Below are 23,575 nucleotides of genomic sequence, written 5' to 3'. Positions count from 1 at the left end.
AGGAGTGGGTCCGTTTTTCTCCCCGCGGTTACTGGAGGCCTCCTGTTGATATCAAACCTGCATCTTCCTTGACTCTCATATCAGCCAAAGATTAATATCCCAAACTAACATCTGACAAATTCATAATCCCAAAGGTGAGAACCACCAGGAAAAGTATGTGTGTGTCTGTGTGTGGAGTCAAGCTTTGGAACAATTTACAAGACGAGATCAAACAATGTCCAACTTGTTCAGGTTTAGATACAAAGGAACATTCCTGGCGGAATACAGAGATGAGGAGGGTGGGGGATGAGTGGTGCGGGAGATTGGGAATAGTGCGTCTAGTTAACTTTGTGTTATTGTTGCTATTCTTATATCAAAACTGTTATTATTAATATCATTACAATTTGGTGGGGAAGATGAAGGGGTAGGTAATATAAGCATTTGCTTTTTACAACCGCTTTTCGAACATATTATGTAACGCTAGGGCAGCACGGTGGCGCGGTGGTAAGCGCATGTGCGGCAGAGTTCTGAGGTCATGGGTTCAAATCCAGCTACCAACCTTCCTGTGCGGAGTTGGCATGTTCTCCCCGTGCTTGCGTGGGTTTCTTCCGGGCACTCCGGTTTCCTCCCACATTCCAAAAAACATGCATGTCAGGTGAATTGGCCGGTCCAAATTGTCCCTAGGTGTGAATGAGCGAGCGAATTGTCTGTCCCTGTGTGCCCTGCGATTGGCTGGCAACCAGTTCAGGGTGTCCCCTGCCCAGTGCTCCGGCACCCTTGCGACCCTACTGAGGATAAGCGGTGCAGATAATGAATGTAACGTTATTTTGTTGTTGAGTTATTGTTTTTGTTCTGTTTTTATTTTGATGTTCGAATAAAGTTTTCATTCATTAAAAAAAAAAAGTAAAACAAGACCATTTACATTTGATGAATATACATTATTCCACGCTAAGTGTGTTTATTTAACTTTGGGGGCTTTAGGTAATTTCAAAAACATTGACTTCAATTTATTTATGAATTCGACGAAGAATCCCAATTTTGTTTTGTTTCTTGAACGCTCGCTCCTTTTCCCGCAAAATCGCAGAAACAGTGAGCGCGCAAGCGTCACTTCCACTTTCCAGTAGCCAATCATCGGCGAGGATTCACACAGTTTCGCTCTCATTGGCCGTCCTATGAGCAATGCTCTGTTGTTCCATTCCAAATCGAAGAGACGCCGCACCGCAATAAAATACTGCTAGATTCTTATTCATGTCATCAAAATCGTCTTATTCATTTTTAACAGAAGAGCCATACTCGTGGAGGAAGGCGGCAATCCCGGATCGCTGCCGGTATATTTACCGGTAAACTATGCTAGCATCGCTAGCTAACTAGCCAGCGACCAGCTTCTCGTCTTCATGGGCTTCCGCTGTTGATTTCTTCCAGACTTGCGCTGGGGGCAGCGAGCTTTACAAATTGATGCCATCCGCCAGGGTAGGTTTATTTTATTCATGTCGAAAATAAACAAAGGTGAATCATTTGGGTTGTTTAATTAACACCGGACGAAAAAAAAAATGCCGACTCCAAGCTAACTAGCGCGCTAGCAATGTGGTTTCGCTAGCCGCCTCGCTATGGCAGCGGTAACTTTTGCGGCACGGCCATTGTTTGTTTGGCGATTTTTTTGGTGTATTTTCACGAGAAATGTGTGCGTGGTTGCAGAATTCCGGCCACATCATGAGCGGGGCGGGTTGCAAAGCCAACGGCGCCGTGTACCCCGCCTCGTCGGCGATGGTGAACTCTGTGAAGAAGCCGAAAATGGAGCAAATTCAGGCCGACCATGAGCTCTTCCTCCAGGCCTTCGAAAGTGAGACTTCAGAACTTTATACATCCCCTTTCTTTGTTTAGTTTCGCCAATATCAGTAATCGATCGTGTTATGGTTTCGATTAAAGTCAAAAGAATATGTTGACTTCCTTGTTTTGTCCGTTTACGGCACTCATTAGTTTTTTCCCCAGCCCAAAACTGGAATGGAGCTTGAATAAATATTCATATAACCATGCCCAGTACTGTAGTTTGTAAGGAAAACATAGCGTGCGTCTCCTGATTTGGATTTTTTAAGGGATTATCAGTGTTCATTTTACCTCTGAAAAGGGGACTCGCATGCTCAAAAATCTATGGGTCCCCAAAAATTAGTGTTATCGGGGTTGAAATTGTAAATCGGCGACAAATATGTAATATAAATGAAATGAAAATGAAATGATCTGCATTTATATAGCGCTTTTCAAGTCAATGACTTCCCAAAGCGCTTTACATTGTGCTTCACATTTCCCAATAGCGGCCGTGATCTGTGCAGCCATGTAAGGCGCTAACCTGCTTATTGGGGGTAATTGGGGGTTCAATGTCTTACCCAAGGACACTTCGACATGTAACACGGACAAGCCGGGATTCGAACTGGGATCCCTTAATTCTAAAACGATCGCTCTACCTCCTGAGCTACTGCCGCCCCCAGAATAAAAAATAAATCTATATATTCATTCAGTTTTAATCATCACAGTTCATTGGTAATACAAATCAGTTATCGTTTCAGATTTTTACAGTTCCCAACAATATTGTAAATTATACAAAATGATATTGCTGAAATAATTATATAAATCTATATTTTTATTCAGTTTTAATCATCAGTTAATTGGTACAGTGGAACCTCGGTTCTCGACCATAATCCGTTCCATTTCTTTGTACGATCACCGTAGCCGTTTTTTCCCCATTAAAAGTAATGTAAAATTGTTTTAATCCGTTCCAACACCTTGAATGTTTATCTTGAATATTTAACGTAAAGCTAATCGTACGTTCGCGTTGGCGTAATCTTCTGTACGAAAGATTGCGCTAACATGAACGTGTAAAAATAAAAAAATCAGGTCGTTTACACGTCATTTAGCACCCGGGTCTCCACAACAAGTGGTGAGCGGTTAAAGCATAAAGAAAATAATTATGAATAGGATTTCTTACCGGTCGGCAGAAGCCATGCTGTATTCCTGAAAGAAGGGAAACTTGCACACTTTCTTCATATTTTGCTATTATTTCTTTCTTAAATGCAATAGTTGTACGCACTACTCCTCTTTTTTCACCTGTAGCAACTTTGCTGCTTGCACCAACCTTCTTCCGTGGCATAATTAGGGGTTAAAACACTCCCTTCACCGCTTTTGAAAAACAAAAACAGAAAAGGAGTGCGCGTTGCCGTGACAACAGTTCTTCACGAGGGGTGGTGGCAATCTACACTCGTACGCCGCTCAGCGTCCCCCCTAGCCTAGCGTACCGGCGTTCGAACTCCGATTTTATAAACGAAAAGCGAAGCAAGAATTTCTCGAAATTTTTGGCCGAGAACCGATTTGTTCGAACTGAGAGCCGTTCGAAAACCGAGGTTCCACTGTAATACAAAGCAGTTATCGCTTCAGATTTTTCAGTTCACAACATTGTACATTATACAAAATACTGTAAATACTGCCATCCACTTAACTATCTTTAGCAGTGAAAGCATGGCCAAGTCTTCTTTTTCATGTCGTATCCGTTCATACTTGCCTCTCTTCCTGCAGCAACAGAATTTCCATAGCTAATTTGTGGTTTTCATTGTCATTGTGCCGATCCAATGTGCTTTTCTGAAATTTCGTATTGCAAAATGATTTATGCAATCCGTTTTTTTGTCATGCTGGGTACACGCATCACAGAACATGTAGCCTCCATTATCATCCTCCTCATAGTGTAACAAGGAATATAATTGAGTCCATTTTGGCAGAAATGTCCTTTTCTTGCTAGGAGTATTCTTTTATTTTCTTTCGTCGAATCGTTCGCTTCAACACACGTGCTTTCCTTGCCTACACGTTCTTCTGAAGAATTTCTCCGTTTTTTCGTGCCGGAATTATTGCCGCTGTTACCACTTTCTGCATTATGTTTCGACTTATTACTGGACACTGAAGAAATTACCAATTTTGTGTTGATGTTCGCCTTAACGCGACAACAAGCACCACCACAATGGCGTAATCTCGAAGCAACAAGATCTCGTTGGCCGAGATCGGCGTGCAGACGAAAACTCAAACCGCGAGACCAAAACAACAATGGCGGATCTGCCTGACGAAAAGTTTGAAGTGCGGTAAATCTTTGTTAAAAAAAATAATCGGGTAATAATGACAATTTTGTGTCAAAAACGTTGTGTCCCGTTGATTCGACACTATGCGTCCCCAGCAAAAATGATGCGTCTAGGATGCGGGCAAACGAGAACACTGGATTATTGTCAAAATTTAAAGTCAAGTTTTATACTATTAAAACAAAGTAAATTCACAATCATTTGTCTAGCCCCTTATCACTAAAAGTATCATCACAACATCCCCTGATCTGAAAATAACACATGGTCAAGGAAAAACTAAAGAATCCCAAGCTAGGGAAAATGAAGAAACCTTGTCAATGGGGGGAGGCTCGTGAAATACGGTAAACGTACTCCGCAGGTGGTTATCAGCGCAGTACATCATATCGGCTGCATGTACAAACTGATAGCCGGACCCCGGGATCAGTAACTCTTCTGAGTAACCTATCACTAGTTTGCCCCTAAACAAGAACACAAATGCTGATCAAGGGGATTTTATTCCCCGAACTTTAATTGAAAATGGTCTGTGTCAACAAATTAGCATCATTACCTCATGTGCGGTTAAGGTTTTTTCGTGCTGGCGTTTTGAGTTTTTTTTTCTCCCTCATGTAGATTTTAGATATGGGGATAGTGTAATTGTAGTCTGTAATAGTCTGTGGAGCCCTTTGAGACTTTTTGTTATTAAGGGGTATACAAATAAACTTGACTTGTCAAGGGGTCGTGCATAAAGTAAGCCTTTCAGGATGACCAGGTTTCAATGGATCAACAGACAATCCATCAAAAATGACTGTTCTACTTTGTATTCAATTAGTGATAAAATATGTTCCAGCCATCGTTGACTTGTATAGATTTAATGTGTTTATTATCATATGCACAGTAAAGAACCACAATTCCCTGCACAATGAAGTTCTTACTTTGCGGTCCACACATTTGCCAGCGTAATAAAACTAAGAAACTTCATGTTTACATAAAAGAATGTTACGAATATTAAAATATATAAATACAAGATTAACTCAAGATGTGTTGGAAGGATAGGATAAAACACAGTGACTGTAATGTAATAAAGTGTCTATATAAAACCTTCAACCTTTTCACTTTTTTGAACTGTTTTATTATAATACAATAGGCTGCAATGGATGTTTCATGGGCATCAACACAGATTACACAGTCAACATGACTATTTTACATTGTAGACATTTAGTAATGAATTATTTTTCCTCCCATTATTTTACCTACCTAAAACCTTCAACCCCTTTCATTTTGTTTTATTAGTTTACTGTGATACAATACTTACCTTCATTGTCACTGATAACAACATAGTGAACATTTTTACAACAAGATTAGACGTGGCACTCCTAAATCACTCTTCATAAACATGTCAAAAATATACAATGGGAGTGAAAAGAGCATTAAGACTATTATTACAAGGTAGAGCTTGTAGACTGGTCCCACTAGCAAATGCATAATAAAATTGTGCAATGAAACCTGTGCAGAGGCATTGGCAGCGCTATTTGGCAAGAAGAGATGAAGATTAATATATAAAAGTTTCTATATGTAGGCATGATTTTTTTTTTTTAAGATTTATTTATTTATTTTTGCTTGTTTGGGGTGTTTATACATGCTCAATTGTGTATATAATTTCATTTTGAAAACTGCTAATGATATCTTCTTTCCCAGAGCCGACACAGATCTACAGATTTCTTCGTACCAGGAATTTGATTGCAGTAAGTTCACTTTTAGAAAAAAGAAAGATGTATTTTTATTAATGACTGCATCTCTTCCCACCCCTCTTAGCCAATATTTTTGCACAGAACTCTCACCTTCATGTCTCACCGAAATGGTCGCTCAAATGCTAAAAGGTACCACAGAATAATACTAGTGCATCTGCGGTTTTGTGTTATTGTGAAAAAAGAATCACACGTTTCTTTGTTTACAGGAAAGCATTCAAAATTGATAACATGTTGCAGACTGTAGAGAAGATGAAGGGAGAGCAGGAATCTCTCAGGTAACATTGGTTGATGAGACATGGTATTGATTAAATTATGTTTGGCTTCATCAATCATTGTTTGTTTTTAGCGCGTCTTCACATCTGCAATTAACCTTTACTGGGTTCTTCCATAAGGATGGTAAGTTGGCGGACAATTTAGCCCCAGTACTTATTTTTACTACTATTACATTTCAAGAATTAGGAAGCGATTTAATGAAAATTGATTTGTATTTTTCTTCTAGAAAAGCCATCTCAGAACTCAGAGAATGAGCAAAATTCAGTCTCTTTGGAGGTGCTACTTGTCAAAGTCTGCCATAAAAAACGCAAGGTAGTTTTTTTCTGCTTTTGCTCACGTTGGTTGTATGTTTACCACTCTTCCTTCTGCTCCGTGCAGGATGTCAACTGCCCAGTTAAGCAAGTGCCTACAGGTAAAAAGCAGGTGCCTTTGAATCCTGACAGCCAGCAAAGCAAGCTGGCCTCCTGTCCCTCCTTAGTGGTGTCCAGCGCAGAGTTTGAGCCCAGCAATAGTCACATGGTCAAGTCGTACTCGCTCCTATTCAGGGTGTCACGCACGGGCCGGAGGGATGCCAACGGCCTGCCCAACGGTGAAGCAAATGAGAATATTGGTAAGAATAGTTTTAAAGTAAACGCTGAAATCCATATCTGAATCAGAATATAATTACTTTATGTGTTTCTAGATGTGAGGGATACTCAAAGTAGAAAGAAGAGGAACTCATCAGTTAGAGATGAAGGGGACACAACGGAGACTTATGTCGCTCAAATGACCGTCTTTGATAAGAACAGGTATTTCTTTTTATTTATGACACGACTACGCTCATAATTATTTTTATTTTTTCTAATCGGTGGAATTTAACACTGTGTTAGTCTTCTTCAGTAAAAAAAATAATCAAATTCTGTCATTTGTGGAACAGACTCTACTGGTCCATACCAAAATGATTCCATGGATTGGGCCATTCTTTACACAAACCCAGTTTGTCTATCTTTAAATATTAACACTGCATGATCAAATAGGCAAGCCACCTTAAAATATATATAATGCCATCAATCCAGGTTGAGAGATTGTTTTTGCATTCGCGCAATTATGAATGAACCCATGACACATAACCACTTAAATCATCATCGCCGGCTTTCTGTCGAAATGACATTTTAAGCACAAACCAGTCTGAACTTTATTAAAATGGTGTTATGATCACTTTTGAAGTTTCCACACAATTCATTCAAAAATAGGCAGAAAATAACTGTTTCTGATATGTGCAGGAGGTTGCAATTATTGGACGGGGAGTATGAATTGTCCATGCAAGGGATGGAAGAGAGCCCTGTGAGCAAGAAGCGAGCTACGTGGGAGACCATTCTTGACGGCAAGGTGAAGAATTACCACACATTTGCCGGTCTACTGTTTTAATCTCTTTTCAAAACGCTGACCACCCTGTTCATTGCGTCCTTCTACAGAGGCTGCCCCCATTCGAAACGTTTTCTCAGGGACCAACGTTGCAATTTACTCTTCGCTGGACTGGCGATGCTGGCGGGAAGTCCACAGCTCCCATCGCAAAGCCCTTGGCTACCCGCAACTCGGACACTTCTGGTCCCATGGAGACCAGGACTAGTCACCATAGAGCAACGCCCTTGGGTATGTATGACTTTTCCCCGAAAGCCTCTTGAATAACTAATTTTTAAATTTGTATTATTATTTGTGTGTAATTCTGTTTGGGATGGTCATTCTTGTTTCATTTTATAAAAGAACCGGCGTTTCCACATATGTTATCTGCTCCATGATCAACTCAACATCCACCTCGATTCCATTCTAAAGTTTTCAGTTGTAACACATGCATAATTGTATAGTTGGGTTCAAATTGACATTGAGGATTTTATAGAGTAAGAAAACGCATCTGTTAATGCTTCGGTGGAAAACTCTGTCCTTTTCAGCAGTGAAGGAGTCAGTCAACTCTGATATCCATACAAGGAAAGAATTGGTCCCGTGTGAACCACGCCAGAAGTTGCGGATATTTTACCAGGTAAATCCTAAACTAATCTACTAACCCCTAACTTTATGATAACCAACTCTAACCGAATATGATGGATTGATGTCTAAAAGCATCAAAAGCATTCATCTTTGGATCTTTAATGTCTATAGCCGTCATTGGCAGTGAATAAGTTAAAGGGAGGGAGGAAATCCTAAACTATCCCACTATTTTATTGCCAGCCCACTTTACCAAATATTGTGAATTGATGTCAAAAGGCACAAATTTTTGGATCTTGACCATCTATAGCCTTTACTGGCAATGACTGAGTTGAAGGGAGGGTAGCGGTACGGCACTTATCCTTACTGCTGGTTTCATCTTTTGGTAACATATTGACTTTTTCTAACCCAGTTCCTGTACAATAACAACACGCGGCAACAGACTGAGGCGAGAGATGACCTTCACTGTCCTTGGTGCACACTGAACTGCAGCAAGCTCTACAGCCTTCTCAAACACCTCAAACTCTCCCACTCACGCTTCATCTTTAACTATGTGGTAAGGAAGCACACATTGCCATCGTACATAAACGATGGCTGCAGTCAAAGCGATCATTTAGCTTTCCTATCAATGAGAGTGAGCAACCTTGATCATTTTTTTCTGATGTGTTTTACTTGCATAAAATCCAGGGTTGGTACGGGTGCTTGAAATCCAGACTAATGTTTGAATTTTAATGTGTATTCATGGTCAGGAAAATCCTTGAATTTTGGGTGAAGTGCTTGAAAATATTAGAAATTCTTGCTATGCTTCATGGCATTCTGACTTAACAGACCATGATTGTAAAATGATAAATAGAATAATAAAGTTGCCTTAAAAATGACATGGAAACTGCGATTATAGTGATTTGTATGGTGTTGTCATGTGAAGTCATCACCCCTCATACATATTAAGAAACTGGGCGGGCGCTAATAAACGTTTATCGTCTATCATACGCCATTCGTGGTGGGGTTGTAAAAAAATCTGACGCCGCGATTGGGGGAAAATAAATGTATTTTAAATGATATTAATGAAAGCGAGATCATGGAACTTATTCATATTGTTTTTCCTCTTTTTGGGAGGTTTATAGCATGAATTGCGCTGATGGAAAAAAATATTTGTCTTCAGGGCCGTTAACTTGAATTTGACAAGGAACAGCTCTTTTCTTTGCCTATTCTTTTTCTCCATTCTCTGATCCCCTAACCACTAGAGTTGTAAGGTCACCACTTCCTGTGTTGTAGCTTGGGCATTCAAATCTCTGGTCTCCCATAAAATGCATTGGTTGGCTCCAGCTATATGTTTGTAATACTTCCCCTGTGTTTGAATTTGCAGCCTCACCCCAAAGGAGCAAGAATAGACGTGTCCATCAATGAGTGCTACGACGGTTCCTACGTCGGTAATCCTCAGGACATTCACAGCCAACCGGGCTTTGCTTTCAGTCGCAACGGCCCGGTCAAGAGGACCGCCGTTACTCACATACTCGTTTGCAGGTAACCTCGTGATCACACCTCGTCGTCGTGACATATGTTTTGGCGCAAAAGGAAAAGTTTATAGTGTCGTCCATACTTAAATGATTGCTATTCTTTTGCAGGCCTAAGAGGACAAAGCCGAGTCTGTCAGAGTTCTTGGAGTCCGAGGACGGTGAATTGGAGCAGCAGAGGACCTACGTGAGTGGACACAACCGCCTCTACTTCCACAGTGACAGCTGCATGCCGCTACGTCCTCAAGAAATGGAAGTGGACAGCGAGGACGAGCGGGATCCCGAGTGGCTCAGAGAGAAAACTGCCACGGTAAACAAGCAGCCACCTCCGTTTTTCAATACTTAATACAAAATCACTTCATACAAAATTATATCCCACTCCGAAAAAACTCACAACAGGCAGGCAAAAGAGAGGTTCGACTTATTTTGAAAAATAAAAAGCAGTATGCTTAACCAGGAGAATAGTGCATTGCATTATGAATACAGAGCCGTTACAGATTATGGTTGGGATATAAAGTTACCAAAGTGATCCTGTTGCTCATTAGTAACACTCAACCCTTTAATCTCCCCTACATTTTATCACAAGATATGGCGTCCATCAGTGTTTTTCAAAAATGTATTTCGGAGCTACCCACGAGCTTCCAGTGTCAAAATTCTCATAGCGCAGATCATAAGTCCAAAGTTCTGTATCCAAGAAAGATTATTTTTTAAATACAGGTTATCTCCTTTATATTTTCACCATATGTGCTATGTAATAATGCAATAACAAGGCCACTATATAGCTCCAGAGCATTTTTTAAATATTCGGCTTTGGCATAATCTGCACTGATTTGGTATGTTCTATATTGTCTTTTGTTGTCACATGTGGGCTTCAGTTCTCAATACTGATACAATTAGTACCTTTGAAATTCTAACTTAACAGAGAATTAAAACTCGTGTTACCCAAATAGCCAAATTTGCTTGAAATTAAGTCACATTAATGGTAATTTTCTTTCCATTTCTGCATAGAGCAAAAAAAAATCAATGATTCAAATAACTTCTGCTTTTGCAAATGGAAGATTTATATTTCCTTACTATTTTTGTTCAGAACACACGATAAAAGGAGGAAACATGAATTTATTTAGGAGAGAATCTCTCAGTTTAGGTGCATAATGAATTATTATGAGTGGAAGCCTCTACTTATAAAACAAGCTGACATTTACTGTAATATAACTAAAAATTGGTAGATGAGTTGATTTGACAAGTTTGTTTAAATATTGTTTTTCCCTTTTTCTTTTCCAGCAACTGGATGAGTTCACAGATGTCAATGAAGGGGAGAAGGAGGTGATGAAGCTGTGGAACCTTCATGTTATGCAGCACGGGTACGTCGATACTGAAGTACTTCGGTACCTGGCAAAAAATTTTACTGTATGCCAATGGTTCCCAAGTGTGGTGCACTTGATCCCTGGGATACGACCATTGTGAGGTGGGGATCGATAAGTGAACTTGATACATAGCGGTGGATGGAAACCTAAAGTAATTGTCTAATAGCATTAAAATCATATGCTGTATGTACTTATGTTTGTAATTCGCGCACATTATTGAAAATCATGATAAATCTGAAATTTGTTTTACTTTTTGTGGGTGATGTGACTTGAGCTAATCCAGTGAAGTAACATATGGGTGCAGAGGGGGGGAAGAAATGGCAACAGTGGACAAAAATGCTTATTCTATACATTGCACTTGAGGGTTGTCATGCCCTTAGAATATTTTGTTGCTGAAACTGCCTCCTTATTTTTAATATTGGTCCAGATCATCAATTGATAACGGTCATGCAACTTATTGGGGGTAGCGGATTTGTATGTCTTGATAATTACACGCTTTTTCTATGGTTATCAGATTTTTGCTTCTACCTTTATCATCACTGCAAACCTTGGACCTATAGAGAATACAGTATTGTAGCCCCGGAGTGCACATGATCGTGAACTGAAAGAAACTTGAGTCATGCAATGTGGGGATGGGTTCAGCCAATTGCATTTCAGCATCTTCATGATGCTAAAACTACACAAACCAAGAGCAGACCAGCATTTTATCACATTGATTGATAGCTGACATGCATCTTGGAAACGCACAACTACTGCAAAATTGTATTAGTTCTTGGGCATTGATGTTGTGCATTGGGAAAAATGCTCTAAAGAGGGACTGTTAAGTACAGTTAAGTGAAAATGTCGTTTTTTTTCTTTTGATATTGTACTGCTACAAATGTGTTTTCACAGGTTTCTAGTTTGTTATTTGGACTATTAATGCTCACTTTTGTTTTGACTCTTGGGTTTTTGTTGCTATAGAGTAGAATATGCTTTTATTATCATTGTTACAAAATGGGTTGCACATATTGTGACAACGAGATTGGACGTGGCACTACAGCTTCACATTTAACTGAGGATAAAAAAAGACAATTTACACAAGAAAGTGTGGTTATGTAAAAGATATTTACATTGGGTTTTTACTTACATTGGCTGATCATGTTGCGGTTCTTTGAATTCCACATCCTTTTAGGGTGGATCTACATGAGTAACCTAGGAGATATAGTAAGAACAGGGTTCAGGGGAAGGCCTTTAGAACAAGTTTTACTTTATTGTCCTTGCAAGTTCGAAATTCATTAGTCTTCTTTTTTTGCGTTTCTACTCAACTTTAAACGTAACGTCATAAGGAGAGGATGCTGTATCCTGAGGATCCGCTGTACTACTTTGCGCACAATACAAAATAATTGTTTCAACGAGAACAACTAAGCATTGAAGCTTCCAGGTTTCTACCATAAGTGAGAAGGTAACTGCAAGTTATGTTTTATGCGGCAGCTTCATCGCCGACAACCAGATGAATCAGGCCATCATGCTGTTCGTGGACGACTGCGGCGCTCACATCGTCCGACGCAACCTCTGCCGCAATTTCCTCCTGCACCTGGTGAGCATGCACGACTTTAACTTGGTAGGCACAGCCACCATCGACAAGGCCATGGCGCGCCTCAAGCAGATCCAGGACGAGCTCCCGGAGTCCGCAGAGGAGCCGCAAGAGCGATCACTGCTGGCGGCTGCGGGGGGCTGCTACAACAACGCCTCCTCCTCTGGAGCGGGGAAGCACGGCAAGAGGACAAAAAGTGCTCTCACTGACTGATGAAGGCTTTTATGCACACAACTTGTAGTTGTCACCAGGAAGGAGTTTCCCCATGCCTTTCCTTTCCAAACTAAAAAAAAAATCCAACCTTTTTGGTGCTAAGAGGTGGTCAGCTGAGCATCTGACTGTAAACAGACCACAGAATACAAGGTAAACAAGTTTTTGCAACTTGAACGCAACCAAATATGAATCTTGTAGTGAATAATGCCCAATGTGGTGTGATGGTTAATATGAACAGATTGCATTGCTTATAAGAGTATTTGATCCAACCCAAACTTTTTAAACCTACAAAAGCTCCTAATATATAAGAATCATGGTTATTTTTCTTTTTACGCCCGTGACAGGGTCATAAAGCTCCCCGCCCTTGTTCTATCGTGTCCTCCTTTATAGATGAGGATCAGACCAACAGTTAAAACTGTTTTCATAACGTGAATTGTACACATACATGATACACATTTTAAACCTTTTTAGCAGATTTTTTTTTTTTTTTTTTTTTTTAGCACTTGATGTTTTTGTACTTAGAAATATTCCTTTTTCATAAACTCTGAGTGGTGCCCAGATGTGTTACTCAGCCTTTTGTCAGACATCAGTTGAGAATTTAATGAAATTGTTTTGGTATCCCTGTTGGTACTGTGAGCGCATGTCAAGCGGTTTGTACAAAAAGAGACGATGCTTGGACTCTCAAAAAAATATCCTAGGTTATTTTGTTTGTTTTTGGACGGTAGCGTTCCAAAAAAAAAAAAATCACGGTTAGATTTTAGTTTCACTGCCGGTTTACCAAAGTGTCATTTTAAGTTTTTGGAAATCTGTTTCTTTTTTGTGCCTGGACTCAACCTGACAATGATGATTTAGTACCAACCTTGATTTGGTATATTTTTTAATCATCGAAAGTCACCGTTATAACTTCTGGTTTAGTAAAAGGGGATACTATCTCACCTTTACCCTATTGAGAATCATGTAAAGGAGTACACTTTTGCTTTAGGGTTTTTATATTTAAATAAAAACACATTCAACCTCGTTTGTGCTGTATTATTTTTTTCAATAAACCATTATTAGTCACTGTTTTCTAAGATACCAAGAGACTGGTATAATTTGCTCACTGCTTGTTAAGGTACCTTGCAGTAAACAGTCCTGTGCAGTTTGGCAAAAAAAATGGTCTCCTTATAAAAATATATTTTCTTTGTCCTCAACTGAAGGCCAGCGATGTGAATCCAGTCAAAATGCATTTGTATAGCACTGCTCAGACAACGAACTGCAAGTGCTGTATAAAAATTCAATGTGCAGGATGATCCCCACCCAACAATTTGAAACGACAAATTGATTAAAAGGTAATTGACAAAAATCCGACATTTGTCTATTGCGTTTGCCTTTTGTACATTTCAATAATCAGGGCAGTACGGCGGTGCAGTGGTTAGTGCGTGTGCGGCACAGTTCCTAGGTCATGAGATCAAACCTTCCTGTATGGAGTTTGCATGTTCTCCCCGTGATTGCGTGGGTTTCCTCCGGGCACTCCTGTTTCCTCCCACATTACAAAAACATACATGTCAGGTTGATTGGCCAGTCAAAAATTGTCCCTAGGTGTGAATGAGCGAGCGAATTGTCTGTCCCTGTGTGCCCTGCGATTGGCTGGCAAACAGTTCAGGGTGTCCACTGCCCAGAGATGGCTGGGATGGGCCCCAGCACCCCCGCGACCCTACTGAGGATAAGCGCTGCAGATAATGGATTTCAATAATCAATTTAATGCTCATTTAATAAAAAGCATCTCGCCTCTCATAGTCCCATCAACATTGTTATAAAGTTCAAACGAATCTTCAAAATAAGTGGCATACTATATATAATGTGTGTGTGTATATATATATATATATATATATATATATATATATATATATATATTTATCAATAAATTAGAGCCGTATCCTTTAAATGTATTTTATAAATAAAAGATGACATTAGCATTAATCAACGCAAATTAATCCAGAGGTGTCATACTTCTCCTTACCTGTAGATGTCGTTACAGTCTAAAATGCCAGCATAAACTGCTGGTGAAAGTCCGGAAATATTAATCAAAACCGAAATACTTAATACAAGTTGATGTCACTTTTGTTCCTCGATACGTATTTCTTCTTAAAAATAAGTTCAAAAGAATTGCTAGGTCGAGTGTATTAAATATAAGCTCGGAAAACTAAACGGAAGACGTATGTATGTCTGGCGTAATGGCGCCATGTTCAAAAGGCTTGACGGCTGCTTTTTGACATTTTGTATTTCGGGATGCCGAACAAACTGAAACGTGCCAAAAGGACCACAGGCCACATTTTGTGTGATGACGAAGCTACCTCTAAAAGGAACGAGGTAATCTATCTACCCTAGCTATCTTCGATCTCTATCCCTACTTACCTACCTACATACATACCTTTAGTATCTATCTACATTGTCTACAGTATCTATCTACAGTATCTAGACGTCTATCAACCTAGACATCTATCTAGAGATCTATCTATCTCGACGTCTATCTAGACATCTTTCTATCCAGACATCTATCTAGACATCTATATATCTAGGCATTTATCCACACATCTATCTACTCATCTACACACCTATCTATCCACCCATCTATCGTATTATTGAACAATGCCTAAATTTAGTCTAAATTTTATCTATCTTTCTATCTATCTAGACTTCTATCTATCTAGATTTCTATCCAGACATCTATCAATCTAGACATCTATGTATCTAGACATCTATCTAGACATCCAACTTTCTAGACATCTATCTATCTAAACATCTATCTATCTAGACATCTAACTAGACATCTATCTACCTACACATCTACTAGAGGTAAGATTTATGGCCCGAGCCCGAACCCGAACCCGAACCCGAGGCAATTTCGGGCCGGGTCGGGCCCTGAAATGTCAGTCATACGGTCGGGTCGGGTCGGGTTCGGTCCTGCTTTTTTTTTTTTTTTTTTTTTTTTTTTTTTTTTTTTTTTTTAATTAATTAATAATGTGTTAAATGTTCATTAAAAATATATACTTAAACTATGTATGGATACTAGACCAAGGAATACTTGTTATAAAATAAATAATTTGGATAAAACGGAGAAGGAGCTGTAATCGCTATTTTTCCGACTCCTATGGAAATTCCTCCCCCCCTCCGATTTTAAATGAAAAAAACAATTTGTTTACACCGCGGGATCCAATGCAACCAGGGTTTCATTCACAATAAAAAAGACATTACGTACGGATATTATAGTAAATCAAATGAATATTATTTGTGTACAATTAGTTGTGGTTGCGGAAATCATAGCGTACAGTGACGTTGGTGACTTTTCCATCCGCGTTAAAAAAATGCATTTTGTAAAATACGATCGCGCTTTATTGTTTAAATAAACGCGATCTCCCAATGATTATAATTAGCTCGCTTTATTTTGTTTTAAAGCGTATTATATAGAATACGATCGCTTTTGTCGGAAGCGTACATTGACGTTGGTGACATTTTCATCCGCGTTAAAAAACGCAATTTGCAGAATAAAATCACGCTTTATTGTTTAAATAAACGCGTTATATAGACTAGGATCTCCCAATTATTATAATTAGCTCGCTTTATTGTTTTAATAAGCGTTTTATATAGAATACGATCAGGGGGGGGGGGGGGGGGGATTTGCATAGGAGTCGGCACAACACGTCAACATCCCCTCTCAATGAAAGTGCTGCGCTAAAATCTTAAAGGCGTACGACTACTGCTGCTGTGGATTATGGCCCAATGATCAAGTCGTCAAAATGACGGACGCCTTTAAATGTTTTCGCTACCTCAAAAAAAAAACCGTCAATGACAGATTGCAGTGCAGACACAGAAATATAAAAGATGTAAATGTTTAAACAGTTTTATTTAACTTAGGCCTAGATGTTGTAACAAAAGGCAGAGTTTAATTTGTTATCATAAATCACCCCTCCTTATAAATAAAATATGTAATTTCGGGCCCCCTCGGGCCGGGCCAGCAAATCCAGTTAATTAGTCGGGCCGGGTCCGGGTCGGGTTTAATACCCCCCGGGCCTGCGTCGGGTTCGGGTGCTTTTTTTGGGCCCGATCTTACCTCTAACATCTACACACTTATCTATCCACCCATCTATCGTATTATTGAAAAATGCCCAAATTTAGTCTAAATTTTATCTATCTAGATTTCTATCTAGACATCTATGTATCTAGACATCCAACTTTCTAGACATCTGTCTAAACATCTATCTATCTAGACATCTATCTACCTACACATCTACACACCTATCTATCCACCCTTCTATCGTATTATTGAAAAATGCCTACATTTAGTCATCATTTCTTCATTTATTTAGTGGTAATCGTGTGCAACTTCAGTTGTGTCTTTTTTAATAATCAGAAATAGCCTTAAACCCCTAGGTTGGGTCTATTGCCTTACTTGTTGGAGTGTAATACACAACGAGGGACCGGTATCATAAATTTCAGCTCATGAGGAAATGTAAACGCATTAAATTTGGTCCAATGCTTGGTAAACAAAACACAATTGATTTCCTCAGGATAAAAGTTGAGCGATTAGAGTAAGATTTAGCAAATGTTGATGAGGTTATCGTCAGGAGAACAGTGTTCCATTAATCCGTGGTTTCCCTTTTATGTTTAACTTTGTAATAAATTCACAATCAGCTTATGGACTGTCATTTTGGATAGGAAAAAGGTAAACAACCTCAGTCGTTGCATTTGTGAGTTCTTAGAGCCATATCCTGTAGGCCATTTATACCAGAATCTTCTGTGATAAAACTTTCGAACTCCGGCTCTTATTTTGACTGACCTCTCTAACCCGGATACAAAAATTAACTTGCAGAGGGGAAAAAACCCCCGTCCCTAACACAATCTAGTTATCTCGCTATTTATTCTCGGGACTGTTCAGAAAATTGGTACATCATGATCAATTTAATTATTTTCGTTAATTCAATAAAATCTATTCCATAGATACATTACAAAAAATGATAGGTGCAAGTATTCATTTTATTATTGCTGAAAAACTCATAACCCATCTCAAATTATTGGAACGTCACGAAGAAGTATACTTAAGGGCTGGTTGCTGAAGCTGTTAAAGATTTGACTGAAATAAATGATAGGATTGTAAAAACATGTGCATTATTTGGTTGATCTAAGCTGTTTTAACTGAAAAAATACAACAGAGTGGTGATTAATTTTCTTTCACAGACAAATTTTGCACATTTTAACTATCATTTTTGATATTTTTCCAGAAAATTACAAGATGACACTGAACAATATTATAAAATAAAACAAATGAGGTTAAAATCTTGCACATTTTCTGTGTTTTCTGCATAGGCTGTAAACCATAATCAGCAATAGAACCGAATACTGTTTTGTTTGTTTAATTGCATTACAGAAATAAATAACTTTAATCACACTATTCTACATTTCTGAGGACGACCTATAGTCTTATCTATACTTTCTGACCTAATATAGTCTAACTAATCTTAACCTATCTGCAGGGAGGCAGTAAGAGAAGTAGGTGTGAGCAAACAGAGGTGAAGGTGCCCCTTCCTTTGAATGAAGCTGATGTGGTTGGAACTGGTGAGAAGGTGCTGAAACTTTCATCACCCCAGCAGTCAAAGAGAGGACATGCAACATCACAGGAAAGTCTGAAATGCATTTTGCGAGGCATCCAAGCCTCCAACACGGCATTCCCAGTCCAAAGTGTGTTTAGAAATCTGCAGAGGAAAGCCAGAGGGAGGCTGTCGGATTGTGGTATAAATCTTTCAGTTTATCAATGCCTCACTTTGTGTGCTGGTTATTTGCAGGTTTGGGTAGGGTTACTTTAACTTGATTACTTTCAATTACTTTTGGATTACTCCAATACCAAATATGCTAATAAATGACAAAATAAACTAAATATGAATAAAATTACTAAATTTTGTGCAGGCTTGGGGAGTAACGGAATACATGGAACGGCAAAAATGATGTCGGCAAGCTGTTTGGATTTATTTTCATTTTGTCTCTGTTGCATTTTATGTTAGTTTTGCCGGAGATCAAAGAGATCAAAGCCAGGAGAGAAAGCTTACCAGTCATAATTGTATTCATATTTAGTTTCTTTTGTCTTTTATTAGCATAGTTGGTATTGAAGTAATCCAAAAGTAATTGAAAGTAATCAAGTTAAAGTAACCCTACCCAACCCTGGTTGTTTATGAATATTTATATTGCTTGTGTTTGTGTTAGATCAGCATTAATTGATGTCCCTCCCTAGATTCCAATTGTGAAGATGCCCTTTGGACAGACAAGTACAGTCCTCAGTGTGCACGTGAACTTATTGGGAATATCCTCCAAGTGAGCAAACTGCACAGGTAAGTGCTCCTAAATAACCGACACACTTTGGACTGAAGTTTCTGCTAGTATACCAACTTGTTTTTCAGTTGGTTGAAAACATGGAAACGAAGGACCGACTGCAACGAGAGCAGGATGATGACGCAGTTAAACGAGGAAAAGAGCAGGGGCCAAATTTCTACACAGGGTAAAATAGTCGACTCATAGTTGTACAACATTATGTAGACACTAAAATGTGTTTTAAACACCACTTCAGCGAAATGTGGCAGGTTTTCATCTTTATTAATCAAGTTTATTTGTATAGCAATTTCATGCAATAGTAATACAAATGAAAGTGCTGTATAAAACACATTGGCAAGCCAAGGGACCACCCAAATTGTTTTGTGTTTACAAAATAATATATCACTAAACTAGATACTAAGTTGCCACTAATCCCAGAAAAGCTTCATATTTTTTTTGGGGAAGGTCTCTGGTTTTTGTAATGAAACTAATCCTTTTGGATTTTAAGCTTTTTTTTAAATCAACAAAACCCTCCTTAAAATATGTGAGTTGTTGGGAATTTATTGTTCGAAATCGTAATTTCATAATAGTCTGTCGTTTGCAATAATCTGTGGTCTGTGCAGCCCTTTGAGACTCCTTGTGATTAAGGGCGTCACAAATAAACATGACTTGACTTGAATAGTTATAAACCCAATATTTCCTTTTTTGGCCTATCACCAGCACTACTTTTATCTTATCTTAATACTTTATTGAAATGTTGTAGTGCAATTTTAAAAGGACAGTGTGTATTATATTACCACTAGATGTACCTGCACCATGTAGTGCGTCCGAAAACGAATGCTAGGTGCTCGTCCAGTTTAAAGAGGCATGTAAACAAGTGTCAGGTGCACCAGTGTCATTGACTCTTTGCTTCCCCAACAAAGATGGAATCGTGTAAGAAGGTAAAATTAGTTAACTAGTAAGTAATCAGATTGACACACTTCAGGCAGATAGATTTTTAATGGCAGATTCTCGCTTGGGGACTCGTGGCATCTCGAGATAAATCAAGTCACGAAAAACCATAACTATTGAGCTAGTGTTAGGAATTAAACTATAATATAAATGTAGAGTTTACCAAATTGTTCGGATTAGTTATCTGACTCCATTAACCAAACACAAACTTTATTTTCCTAACAAATGCATGCTCTTTTCTTAATTTAGGGAAACATATTGACAAGAGACAGGCATTTTCACACGGGGGCAGATTTATTTTCTTAATTTATTATTAAGTGAATTCCATCGAATTTTGCTGAATTATTGTCGAATTAGTCTAATTAGTTTTCGTCGAGCCTTGCTCCCGTCTGTTTGTCTTTTCTCTTCCGTGTTCCGTCCTTTTGACGCGTCGGGGCATCGGCCACTCCCCCTGGGCGTGCTGACTCCTCCCCTGGGCGTGCTGACCGGTGCGTCACGAAGGCCCCCCCCCCATGGGGTGAGTCAGGTGCCAACTTCACGTCCTTCTCGCCGGAAGACGCCGCCACGTCTAGACCGGTCAAAACATTCCCGCGCGCTTCTACGTCATCAGTACTACGTTCTCCAAACATCGCCTACCATCTGCGTCAAAAACTCTGTTTTAAACAGAACTAAACAAAACATTCGCATTCGGAACAGCGCGACCCGACCTTTTGTGAAAAATCCCCACTGCATTCAACAAAATTTAATTTGTATTATATTAAATCCCTTATAGTCAATTAAATAAAATAAAAAATCCTCAATAGCTAAAGCACAAGGAAGAATACATATACTGAGACTTAAAGGGAGCGAACTGTATCGTTTTCCTCACACTTTTTTGCCCTGCAAATGTTTTTCGTTTTTGGGGTACCCCGAGCTCCAAGATCAACTATGTCTGCACCTTCTTAGTGAGCCTCCTCTAATGTAAATTAAATCTACAGGTATTTAAAAATCCACATGAAAGTTCATGTGGTTCATGTCTTTGCTTATTATTTAGATCAATGTTGTTTTTTAATGAATGTTTATTTTTACCACCAGGAGGCGCTAAAGATAAACACTGTCGCTATAAAGAAGGGGTCGGGAACCTTTACTGCTCACCCAATCAAAGTCGTTTGCCAGCGTTTTTATTTATCAGTTGAAATGGTTTCTTATCAAACTTCTGCATTAAGTTGCTTCGGCTTTATATGGACCAAAATCGGGACGAAATCACTTGACTTTGGAACGCCACAGAGAGATGTGCAATAGTTACATTTTATTTCGGAGCCATATGAGCTCATGAAAAGAGCCATACAGTATATGGCTCCTGAGCCATAGGTTCCCTACCCTGCTATAAAGAGACAGTGTGTAAAGTTAATCGCCCTTTAATGATGGAAATATTAACTTTGAAATCGTTTTGATTTTAACAATTGCAAAAAAAATGTACTCAACAGTACTTTACTGTAAATAGTTTATTTTTGCCGCAATTTCTTTGAATTGAATCTTGGGGTTCACATCACCCAAACACAGACTCGTGGGATCGTGGGGACTTCCAGGGGGAGTTGAGCCCAGCGGACCATTACGAGAGGCCACCGTGCTGCGCCATACTGATCACGGGACCTCCAGGCGTGGGCAAGACGGCGTCGGTGTACGCTTGCGCCCAGGAGCTTGGCTTCAAGGTTGCAATCTATCTACCTATGCAGGGGGTGGCCCATTAATGCAAAGTAGTCAAAATATAAAAAAAATATATGCATAAAAGTAAATAAAGTACTACTAATACAACACATTTTTTTTGGGGGCCAACTTTTAACCTATTCCCCTTTATGTATTTACAACAAAACTACTACAGAAAAAATAAAAAATAAATACAAAATAACTACAAAACTAAATATCAAATTTTCTGTTTTGGTTTCTTTCTAAAAAAAATACTATATAAATAATACAACACAAATGTTACCCCAGAAATACTACAAGAATACTAAATAAACTCGACAAAAATACTATGATTAAAACACAAAAAACAATCTACAGAAATACTACTAAAAACGACTTTGAAAATATTGCAAAATAGAAATACTACAAAAATAGGACTATAGTAATACTATAATACAAAAACATTAGTCGAGAAATATTACTACAGAAATACTACTAGAGACGTATTAAGACAGAAATAATGCAAAGATACAAATACATCAGTACTGCATTTACCTTACTGTTCTGTCCTACAGAAACTAAATATTTCCATTTTCAAAACATATTCAGTGGTAATACGACAAAAATACAGGAGTACAACAAAAATACTGCTTTAGAAATACTGTAAAATACTATTAACTTCCACCAAAAATAAAACAACCAAAAAGTCCAAAAATACTACATATATAGAATAAAACTTAGAAATACTACAGAAATGGAAATACTCAAAATATACTAATGCAGAAGTACTACATAAATACAGTAATATCACAAGAATACAAAACAAAAATCCAACTACAGTAATACCACGAAGCTAATTATAAAAATGTAGTGCTTAAAACAGGTACCAATGTATTATTTTTCCTGTTTAAACCCAGTTTTATGGGACCAATCTATTTCTTAACAAGTGTAACTTGTAAATGTCTGCATATATATTCATAAATGAAATAAATGGATCATCTCCAAGATGGGCCCCTTGGCAAAATGATTTAACCTAATGCGGCCCCTGACTCCAGATAGCTTCCCACCCCTTGCACTAAAGCACAATGAACATCCCTTGATAATAGCAGTCTCATTTTTTTGTATGAACTGGCAGGTGCTTGAGGTGAACTCATCCTCCCAGCGAAACGGACGTCAGGTTCTGTGCCAGCTGAGGGAGGCCACACAGTCACATCTGGTAGAGACAGCTGGGAAAGACCAGTTGAGACCTGCCTACTTTAACAACTACGGTACCAGAAGATGCCCCTCTACTAGCGAACATTTAGAAGGTACTAGAAGAACTAGTATATATACAGAGCCCCCAGGACAGGGATCAGGAACCTTTTTGACCCAAAGAGCCATAAAAGCAAAAAATGTTTTAAAAAGAAATTGAGAGAGCCACATCAGAGAAAATTGAAAAAACTGCCAAACGCGCTCTCCAGACAAAAGCTAATTCTTCAGCACATTTTATCTTACTGTGTGTCATTTGATGATTTAATCAAATGTATGAAATGATAATAATGCCAAATCCTGTGTCCCAAATCAATGTAAATAGATAGATAGATAGATACTTTATTCATCCCTGCAGGGAAATTCACAATTCCAGCAGCATCCCTGTGCTGGAGAACAAAACAATAATAAAGCAAAAAGAATACAATACACAAATACCCAATGTGACGTGTTAATACCCAATGTAATAATAATAATAATAATAATAATTTCCTTTGTATTGTCATTCTTTGTAACAATGTACACAGAACGAAATGTCGATACATCTGACCCGTTGTAGCGAGTCGATGCAGCCGCAGCCAGAGGGCGCCGCCATTATACCAATTAGGTATGTCTCGGTCGAGGCGCGAACCAGCGACCTCCCAGTCTCAAAGCG

At 38.8% G+C, this 23,575-nt stretch overlaps 2 protein-coding genes across 3 annotated transcripts in view; both read left to right on the top strand.

The window, feature by feature from the left end:
- Positions 1-1,118: 1,118 nt before the first annotated feature.
- Positions 1,119-13,735, top strand: suz12b (SUZ12 polycomb repressive complex 2 subunit b). 2 transcript variants are annotated; one of them, XM_088341520.1, is made up of 17 exons: positions 1,119-1,449; positions 1,675-1,819; positions 5,766-5,812; positions 5,883-5,947; positions 6,025-6,093; positions 6,165-6,214; positions 6,318-6,403; positions 6,470-6,701; positions 6,774-6,879; positions 7,354-7,459; positions 7,546-7,723; positions 8,023-8,108; positions 8,466-8,609; positions 9,420-9,577; positions 9,679-9,877; positions 10,849-10,928; positions 12,402-13,735. In XM_088341520.1, the coding sequence occupies exons 1-17, from the start codon at positions 1,435-1,437 to the stop codon at positions 12,715-12,717; spliced, it is 2,082 nt and encodes a 693-aa protein (XP_088197646.1). In that variant the 5' UTR covers positions 1,119-1,434; the 3' UTR covers positions 12,718-13,735. The 2 variants fall into 2 exon arrangements, with proteins under 2 accessions (XP_088197646.1, XP_088197645.1); XM_088341519.1 differs by having other exon boundaries at positions 8,020-8,108.
- Positions 13,736-14,747: 1,012 nt separating this feature from the next.
- The window catches only part of atad5b (ATPase family AAA domain containing 5b), a 28,359-nt gene continuing 19,531 nt past the window's right edge, over positions 14,748-23,575 (top strand). The window contains exons 1-6 of the mRNA XM_088341517.1: positions 14,748-15,066; positions 18,228-18,483; positions 18,980-19,076; positions 19,146-19,243; positions 21,550-21,698; positions 22,808-22,979. Coding sequence (XP_088197643.1) covers positions 14,986-15,066; positions 18,228-18,483; positions 18,980-19,076; positions 19,146-19,243; positions 21,550-21,698; positions 22,808-22,979 — 853 coding nt within the window. The 5' untranslated portion in view covers positions 14,748-14,985. The remainder of the gene's footprint in view (positions 15,067-18,227; positions 18,484-18,979; positions 19,077-19,145; positions 19,244-21,549; positions 21,699-22,807; positions 22,980-23,575) is intronic.

The sequence above is a fragment of the Urocampus carinirostris genome, chromosome 8 (genome assembly GCF_059441175.1).
Source record: "Urocampus carinirostris isolate Australia breed hairy pipefish chromosome 8, RoL_Ucar_1.0, whole genome shotgun sequence".
NCBI classification, from domain to species: domain Eukaryota; kingdom Metazoa; phylum Chordata; class Actinopteri; order Syngnathiformes; family Syngnathidae; genus Urocampus; species Urocampus carinirostris.
Note: the sequence above shows the minus strand (reverse complement) of the source record. Positions and strands in the feature narration are given on the sequence as shown.